The sequence below is a fragment of the Pristiophorus japonicus genome, chromosome 2 (genome assembly GCF_044704955.1).
Source record: "Pristiophorus japonicus isolate sPriJap1 chromosome 2, sPriJap1.hap1, whole genome shotgun sequence".
NCBI lineage: Eukaryota > Metazoa > Chordata > Chondrichthyes > Pristiophoridae > Pristiophorus > Pristiophorus japonicus.
The window spans coordinates 375,430,109-375,439,186 of NC_091978.1; the positions used below are offsets into that span (position 1 = coordinate 375,430,109).

At 50.6% G+C, this 9,078-nt stretch overlaps 1 protein-coding gene across 5 annotated transcripts in view; it reads right to left on the reverse strand.

Moving 5' to 3' along the window:
• LOC139251262 (cell surface glycoprotein 1-like) overlaps window positions 1-7,406 on the reverse strand; it is a 30,476-nt gene extending 23,070 nt beyond the window's left edge. For 4 of the 5 annotated variants that reach the window (XM_070873240.1, XM_070873239.1, XM_070873238.1 and 1 more), the window contains exons 1-3: window positions 7,109-7,406; window positions 6,878-7,002; window positions 4,614-4,736 (exon numbers count right to left, since the gene is read on the reverse strand). In XM_070873240.1, the coding sequence (XP_070729341.1) occupies window positions 4,614-4,736; window positions 6,878-7,002; window positions 7,109-7,160 (300 nt within the window). In that variant the 5' untranslated portion in view covers window positions 7,161-7,406. The remainder of the gene's footprint in view (window positions 1-4,613; window positions 4,737-6,877; window positions 7,003-7,108) is intronic. The other variant, XM_070873237.1, reaches the window with a different exon arrangement.
• Between the last annotated feature and the right edge of the window lie 1,672 nt (window positions 7,407-9,078).

The following is a 9,078-nucleotide window of genomic DNA, read 5'->3' on the forward strand; positions in this document are numbered from 1 at the left end:
GACTGACGTATGAGGAGAGACTGGATCGAATGGGCCTGTATTCACTGGAGTTTAGAAGGATGAGAGGGGATCTCAGAAACATATAAAATTCTGACAGAACAGGACAGGTTAGATGCAGGAAGAATGTTCCCGATGTTGGGGAAGTCCAGAAGCAGAGGACACAGTCTAAGGATAAGGGGTAGGCCATTTAGGACTGAGATGAGGAGAAACTTCTTCACTCAGAGAGTTGTTAACCTGTGGAATTCCCTGCCGCAGAGAGTTGTTGACGGCAGTTCATTGGGTATATTCAAGAGGGAGTTAGATGTGGCCCTTACGGCTAAAGGGATCAAGGGGTATGGAGAGAAAGCAAGAAAGGGGTACTGAGGTGAATGATCAGCCATGGTCATATTGAATGGTGGTGCAGGCTAGAAGGGCCGAACGGTCTACTCCTGCACCTATTTTCTATGTTTCTATGTTTCAGCGTTTATACCCACGGAGCGATAACAGGGAACATTTTTAAATGAGCCATTGATTGACAAGTTGCAGGAATTATTAATGAGAAAAGCAGGCTGTGCCCCTGTGGGGCTGTTTTACGAGCAGTCACAGATAAAGTTGCAGAATCCCTTTACAAAGTGAAACCTCTTTCAGTTGGGTGAATGGTGCCCACTTGTGATGGTTTTTTTCTGATGGAACAATTTCCTTAATCAAACCCATCAGAGCAAAATACCTCGACACCAGTCGGGATAAAGGACAGCCACCAATCAAACCAATGAATAAACAGCCCCCTTTCTGGACTCCGATGTCTCAAACCTCTTGTTGAGCAGTTGGGTTTCGACATGTTGGATTTGGTTGAAGGTTCAGAATTGAAGAGAGCAGCCACACACCGTGCTCCTTAAATCCTTCCTTAGTGTCTTGCTCAGGCAGGTTCTGCTGGCGAAAGCCTGTTTCACTCTCAACTTCAAACTCACATCCTTCCCTCATCAAATCATCTGTTTCCCTCCTGTAATATTGCTCAGCTCCATCCCTATCCATGCCTTTATCACCCCCAGGCTCAATTGCTTCAACGCTTTTCCTGCTGGTCTCCAAAACTCCATCCTTCGTAAGCTGCAACAGATTCAAATTCCCATTGCTCATGTCCTGTCCTGTACTAATCCCTCTTCACCTGACACTGCTGCCCTGGTTCATCCCCACTGCGTTCCTTTCAAATCTATGGGGTCCATTTTGGGTGTCCTGGCTTGCTGTTAATGGCCTGAGACTGGGGTCAGTGTATTGAGACTGGGGTCAGTAGCCTCACCGGCCCAAGGACACACACACCCCGGACCCCCCCCCCCCATGGACACCGCCCCCCCCCGCCACCCCCATGGACACCCCCTCCCCCCCACCCCATGACACCACCACCGCGTCGGGCTCCATTTTAACAGGGGCCTAAATATGAAGCATCTGCAAGTTGGCGTGCACTGGAAAGGTTTCAAGGTTCGAGTTCTGAGGGAGAGAAGTCCAGAGATTCCCAGAGAGAGAGAGAGAGGGATAGATGGAGGCAGACAGCAGAACATCATTACACATGGAGAGAGAGAGAGAGAGAGGGAGATGGGCCAGATACCAGGCAATCATTAAATAGGGAACAATAGAGACAGACAGCAGGTAATGATTGAATAGGGAGAGCGGGAGACAGACAATGGGACATTATTGCAGGGAGCGGGGGTCAGGCAGCAGGAATTACAGAGAGAGAGATGGAGACAGACCCCAGGTAATTTACAGAAGGGAGCAAGACTTCGGTGAGGGAACTAAAGGTGTGGTTGAAATGGTCGATTTTTGAGGAGGCTTTTGAAGATGAGGAGAGGGCAGCAGGGCCAAGGGATGTGGCAGTAACTTTCAGAATACTGAGACAGGGTGAGCTACGGGAGAGCAAGGCTCTGGAGCAATGTGTAAATACGGAGGGGGATTTGGAAATCAATGCACTGGGGGAATCGGAGCCAGTGAAGGTCAGCATGTACAGGGGTGAGGGGACTGGGAATTATTACAGGAGAAGGATTCGGTTGGCAGAGTTCTGGAATAGTCACTGCAGAGGGAGGGAGAAAGGGCATTATTAGCGAGGGAGAGAGGGACAGCCAACATCACTAAAGTAAAGACCAGGTCAGAGAGAGGTCACGTTCACAACGTGGAACCCCCCTAACCCCCTCCCCCACCCCCATCCCCCACACCTCACCCCCATCCCCCACACCTCACCCCCATCCCCCACACCTTACCCCCATCCCCCACACCTCACCCCCATCCCCCTCCCTGTTCACCCCCACACCCCACCCCCAACCCCCTACACCTCACCTCCACATCCCCCCCCCGCTACGCCCCATCCCCCACACCTCACCACCACATCACCCCCCCGCGCCCCCTTCCCCATCCCCAGCATTACACGCTGACTGACGTCACGATTTGCCTTTTACCATACTTCCAGTGCTGCTCCTAACCACCTCCCCATTGCCCACACCGAGATGCCGTTCAGTGCGACTCGCACCAGACATGTGTGCGCACTGCTCAAACACCATTTTGGACCCAATTCGGCACCTGTAGCGCCTGAACAAAGGGTGCTATGCAAGGTGTTGTGGGATCAGGAGCCAATGCAGATCAGTCAGCCCAGGCGTGTTGGACCAACGGGAATTGTGTGAAGTCAGATACAGACAGCAGAGTTTCGAATGAGCTGAATTTCAGCTTGGGGTCAAATAGACCTCCGACATCGCGAGCAGTCTGGTACAACTTGAGTCAGTAGCTGTGACGGAATATGGAATCACTGGCAAGGGTGCAGAGCTTGTTGTGGGGGAGGGGCCGAGCGGGTGGGGTGGGGGAGGGGAGGGCAGGGGGGTGGGGGGGGGGCCGTGGGGGTTGGGGGGGCAGGCGGGTGGGGAGGCGAGCGGGTGGGGGGGGAGGGGGGTGAGGGGATGGGGGGAGGGGCAAGGAGGCGGGGGGGCGAGGGTGGGTGTGGGTGAAGGGGGGGGCCGTGGGGGTTTGGGGGGGCGAGGGGGGCAGTGGGGTGGGGAGGCGAGCGGGTGGGGGGAAGGGGAGGGGCAAGGAGGCGGGGGGCGAGGGGGGCAGGGGGTTGGGGAGGTGAGCGGGTGGGGGGGAGGGGAGGGGCAAGGAGGCGGGGGGCGAGGGGGGGCGTGGGGGTTGGGGGGAGCGAGGGGGGGCGTGGGGGTGGGGGGGGTGAGGGGGGGGCCATGGGGGTTTGGGGGGGCGAGGGGGGCAGGGGGGTGGGGAGGCGAGCGGGTGGGGGGGAGGAGAGGGGCAAGGAGGCGGGGGGGCGAGGGGGGGGCGTGGGGGTTTGGGGGGTGAGGGGTGGGGCAAGGAGGCTGGTGGGGGGTGGGCGGGCACAGACAATAACTTCAATCTTCAGAATGTTTAACTGAAGTAAATTGCAACCGATCCAGGACTGGGTGTTGGACAACAGACTGAACACACAGCGGCCGTGCGGGGGGTGAGAGAGATGGAAGTGAGGTCGAGCTGAATGTCGTCAGCATACATGTTTGAACCTAACACCACGGGCCAAAAATCGCAGTCCCTTCGGCCGTGTACGATGTGCACACGCACCCCGAGAGGCTCCGCAAGCGCCGGTTCCCGGGCGGAGATTTGGGCTATTTGCCCAGCTCTTGTACAGTGAATGTCCTTCAAACTCTTACCCCTGGTAAAAGCAGGAATAAGGCCAGCTGTTACCAGTGTAAGAGTATTAAAAGATAGAAATATAAAATGTTATCAATAATTTTTATATTTAAAACCGTGTCCATTAAGGCACGTTTGTTTTTATCCCTTTAAAAATATATTAAAAAATTCCAAAAAATAAATTTTTGTCTAAAACAATTAATTAAATTCCATTTCAATTAATTTTAAATATGTAAAGTGTTATTCTTATTTATTTTAAATGTTTGTGTTTTTGGAGGTACCACATCCATAGAAATAGTGATATCCACACACACGGAACTCAGCATTACTGTCAATGGGGATGTACCATTCCCATTGGGAGGTCCGGCCCATGTGATCGCAGGCTGTAAATACGCTCCTGGAATACGCGGGCTCCCCACGCGGGACTGCACAACTCGGCCTCGGAGCGCAAGTCTACGTTCCTCCGGGACCACCTGGTACTTTGCGAACAAAGTACCAATGATGTTGTTGCCAAGGGGCAGCATGGAGATAAGAAAGTGTAGGGCACCAGGGATACATTCCAGAGGGAGCTGTGTGGAGACAGGAAGAGCAGCCATTGCTGGAGATGCTCTGGCTACTATTGGATAGGAAAGGGAACCAATCAAAGGCAGTCCCAGCCAGCTGGCCAATGGAGGAGAGTTATTGGGAGGACTACTGTGCAAAACCAGGGTTATAGTTTACAGTATAATGACCCTATTTCTGATCCCAGCTTGTGTTTATTGAGGTTCAATGTTGACAGCACAGCCTTGCAAAACTACCCCTACAATGTGGAGAGATGGGTGGGGGCTTTATTGGTTTCTGCTGGGTGGAGGCCAGTGAGAAATACCAACCGACAGAGGACTAAACTTCCAATGTTCCACATTGTGACTTTTTACCATCACACGAGAGCCTCCAGTCTCAGGATTGATTGCTACACGGAAACAAACAGCAAACGTTGTAATACTCACAGCTTGTGGGATAGGTTTCAGTGGACATCCTGCCGGGTCCAATCCAGAATCTTTGGGGCATTCTGTTTCCTGGACATCAATAATTAAATCCACCTCGACTATACGTTCTCCAAAATCAATAATCTAACCAAAGGAAAAGCGCTACACTTAATGAAAGGTGTTTGATATAATGCACAAATAATGATACAATATCAGGCAGAAATATTCTGATACAAAAGCAAAACACTGCAGATGTTGGAAATCTGAAATAAAACCAGAGAATGCTGGAAATACTCAGCGGGTCGGGCAGCGTCTGTGGAGAGAGAAACAGAGTTAATGTTTCAGGTCGCTGATCCTTTGTCAGAACTGGAAGAAGTTTCAGATGTAACAGCTTTTTAAGCTGGTGTAGGGGCAGGGAAAGGGGGGAGGGGAGGGAAGATCAAAAGGAAGGTCAGTGATTGGGTGGGAGGCCAGAGAGATTAAAGGACAAAAGAGATGATGGTGTGAGGCAAAGGGAGATGGTAATGGGATATGTTAAGGAACAACAGGTGGCTCTAGATAGGGTGTGAATGGCAAACTCATCAACAGCTGCCGTCTAAAATAATGGGGGCAGCAGTTACGCTCTGAAATTGTTCAACTCAATGTTGAGGCCAGAAGGCTGTAAAGTGCCAAAACGAAAGATGAGGTGCTGTTCCTCGAGCTTGCGTTGAGTTTCATTGGAACAGTGTAGGAGGCCGAGGACGGAGAGGTCAGAGTGGGAGTGGGAGTGGAGGGTGACAGGCGACCGGAAGCTCAGGGTTACGCTTATGGACTGAACGGAGGAGTTCCGCAAAGCGGTCACCCAATCTGTGTTTGGGCTCCCCAATGTAGAGGAGACCACATCATGAGCAGCGAATACAGTATACTTACTACATTGAAAGAAGTACAAGTAAATCGCTGTTTCACCTGCAGGGAGTGTTTGGGGCCCTGGACAGTGGGAAGGGAGGGGGTAAAAGGAGAAGTGTTGCATCTCCTGTGCTTGCACAAGAAGGTGCCGTGGATGTTGGGGGTGATTCAGGAGTGGACCAGGGTGTTGTGGAGGGAGCGGTCCCTTCGGAATGCTGAGAGGGGTGTGGAGGGGAGGATGCGATTGGTGGTGGGATCACACTGGAGGTGGCGGAAATGGCGGACGATATTCCGTTGAATGTGGAGGCTGGTGGGGTGAAAGGTGAGGACAAGGGAAACCGTATTGTGGTTCTTGGAGGTAGGGGAAGGGATGAGAGCAGAGGTGCAGGAAATGGCATAGAAACATAGAAACATAGAAACATAGAAAATAGGTGCAGGAGTAGGCCATTCGGCCCTTCTAGCCTGCACCGCCATTCAATGAGTTCACGGTCGAGGGCCGTGTCAACCACGGTAGAGGGGAATCCTCGGTTGAGGAACAAGGAAGCACTATTATGGAAGGTGGCATCGTCAGAAAAAATTCGACGGAGACAGAGCAACTGGGAGAATGGAATGGAGTCCTTACAGATAGCGGGATGGGAGGAGGTGTAGTCCAGGTAGCTGTGGGGGTCAGTGGGCTTATGGTGAATGTTTGTCAATAGACTTTCCCCAGGTAGCTGTGGGGTCAGTGGGCTTATGGTGAATGTTTGTCAATAGACTATCCCCAGGTAGCTGTGGGGTCAGTGGGCTTATGGTGAATGTTTGTCAATAGACTTTCCCCAGGTTGCTGTGGGGTCAGTGGGCTTATGGTGAATGTTTGTCAATAGACTATCCCCAGGTAGCTGTGGGGTCAGTGGGCTTATGGTGAATGTTTGTCAATAGACTATCCCCAGGTAGCTGTGGGGTCAGTGGGCTTATGGTGAATGTTTGTCAATAGAAATATTCTGATGTGGAACGAGTTGGAGAGCAAAGCGAGAGTTGCTGCACAGCGGCAACTGGTGGCCAGAACCTGTCACTGCGGCGGAACTGCAGCCTCAGGTGGAGCTTGCACAGGGAAATCCCATTATAATCTTTACAAGGCAATTTCACGTTAAAAGTTCACACAAAAGCATCAGAAATCAATACTGACATCATAAAGTAGTTTAGTTGGACAGAAATTGCAATCAAACATTAATTTATAGAAAGATATAGAAAGCGAATTGTTCCATTACTTTTATAAAACGCTACAAATTATTATTTTCTATCTCTCGACAGTAGTATAATTTGTCACAGTACAATCCTTGCTAACTCCACAGAATAAATTCACATTAATGACCTTTATTACTAGAGACAAAAATGAATCCGTTGGATACGATGGCACTTACATTTACCAATTCACAGCCGGTCACAGTAAAGAGGTTATTAATGGTGGATTCCTCATTCACCTTCGTAAGTGTAGCATTTAGCGCTGGTGGAACCTCTGGTCGGGTAGAAGCTTCACACGGTATTCCTGAACCAAAAAGCAAAGAGGTTTAAGTAACATTGGGACAAGACCAACTGATGATCAGAACAACAGCTCTTGCTCCAATCATCCCACAGCGCCCTTCAATACTTGCCAGAACAGCGGAGGATCCGGACTGCAGCAAAAATGAAGAGAATGATTTTCATCTTGTCATCTGGATCGGTGGAGGACACTTCTACCTCGTTCTTCTCTGTCTATTGACTGGTTCTGTTCAATGGTTATATACTTCAGAGCACGCAAGGCCGGAGGGCAAATTATAACCAATGTTGTAAACTGACCAATCACTGCACCGACTCCACTGCATTCAGTCCCCTGCAAACTTCCCAGGAGTTGGTTACATGTTGTCCAAGTGTATTGCTGAGTGTTGCAATGTGTTTGTAAGGAGTGAGGTGTGTCCGTTTCCTGTTTCACCATCAGGACACATCATGCTGCTAACTATTTTAAGGACTTTGCAAATTAATTATGATGAAATGCAATGGAATAAAGAAGTGGTGAATTTTAAATATCAATAAATGAACTCAGAGACCTGGAACCTATCGCTCACTGCTGGGTCACTAGATATTTCAGTGTGTGGCAACAGAATTCTTACAAGCTCCGGAATGGTCCGAAAACCGGTCTGCTGCTTGCCTGCTGTAACCGACACCTGTCCCGTCCCTTCACCTCACCATTGGCAGCAGTACCTTCAGCCACCCGGTCCCATTCTCTGGAGTTCCCTCCCTAAATTCCTCTCCCTCTCCACTTCCTTGACTTCGAGGGGGAGAAATTGGCCTCTTTTGCGCTTCCTGTTAGCGCCTCCGGGGGGGGTGATAATGGGGCGCTCACAGCATGCCGACCTAGCGCAGTGAGAGTACTGACACCCGCGAACTTGCATGGCAGGTTAGTGATGGCGCTAAAACTTACCGCCGCAATCTCTACACCCGGAGACCGTGACATCATCGCATAGCGACCCGTTATCGCCCTGGTTATAAAATTGGCTTCCGCCCCCTGCAGCATTGATTTAAAATTGTCCCCATACTGACGTGTTTTCATTGTTTTCCAGGCCGCGATTGATCAGCCCTGCATTTTCTTAGACTGCTTGTGGCGGCACTTCGCTGATCACAAGTGCCGTCATCGACCATTCCCAGCCTTAGCTTGAAATGAGCTCAGCGTTGACCCTTCCCTTTCAGTGAGAGCAGGAACCTGTGAATCCGGCAACGCTGCCCTCAACATTGGCCACGCTCTGCCACTACAGCCCCTCTTGCTCCGTTTAGTGCTCCAAGGGAAACAGTAGTGCTTCATTTAGCGATCCATTTCCCTCCTGGTGTGCTAAACTGGAAGTTTGCACCAGATTGAATTGTGTAGCGCCCAGCAATACTTCTGTGCTCCCGCAAATGTTATCGCCCCAAACAGGGCACTAGGCAATTTGTATCCCTCGAGTCTTAAAGGAATTTGGTTTAGACGGTTACAGAAAAGAAACTGCAGCCACTGTACATCAGTGATGGAGGGAGTGAATGTTTAAGGTGGTGGATGGGATACAAATTACGCGGGCTGCTTTGTCCCGGATGGTGTCGAGCGTCTTGAGTGTTGTTGGAGCTACACTCATCCAGGCAAGTGCAGAGAATTCCATCACTGACTTGTGCCTTGTAGATTGTGGAAAAGCTTTGGGGAGTCAGGAGGTGAGACATCAAGCCAGCCAGCCTCTGACCTGCTCTTGTTGCCAGAGTATTTATGTGGCTGGTCCAGTTAAGTTTCTGGTCAATGGTGACTCCCAGGATATTGATGGTAGGGGACTCGGCGACGGGAATGCCATTGGATGTCAAGGGGCAGTGGTTAGACTCTCGTTTCTTGGAGATAGTCATTGCCTGGCACTTGTGTGGCCAGAATGTTACTTGCCACTTATCAGCCCAAGCCTGAATGTTGTCCAGGTCTTGCTGCATGCGGGCACGGACTGCTCCATTATCTGAGGAGTTGTGAAACTGAACACTGCAATCATCAGCGGACATCACCACTTCTGACCTTATGATGGAGGGAAGGTCATTGATGAAGCAACTGAAAATGGTATATTGGGAACCTTGCAAATTAATT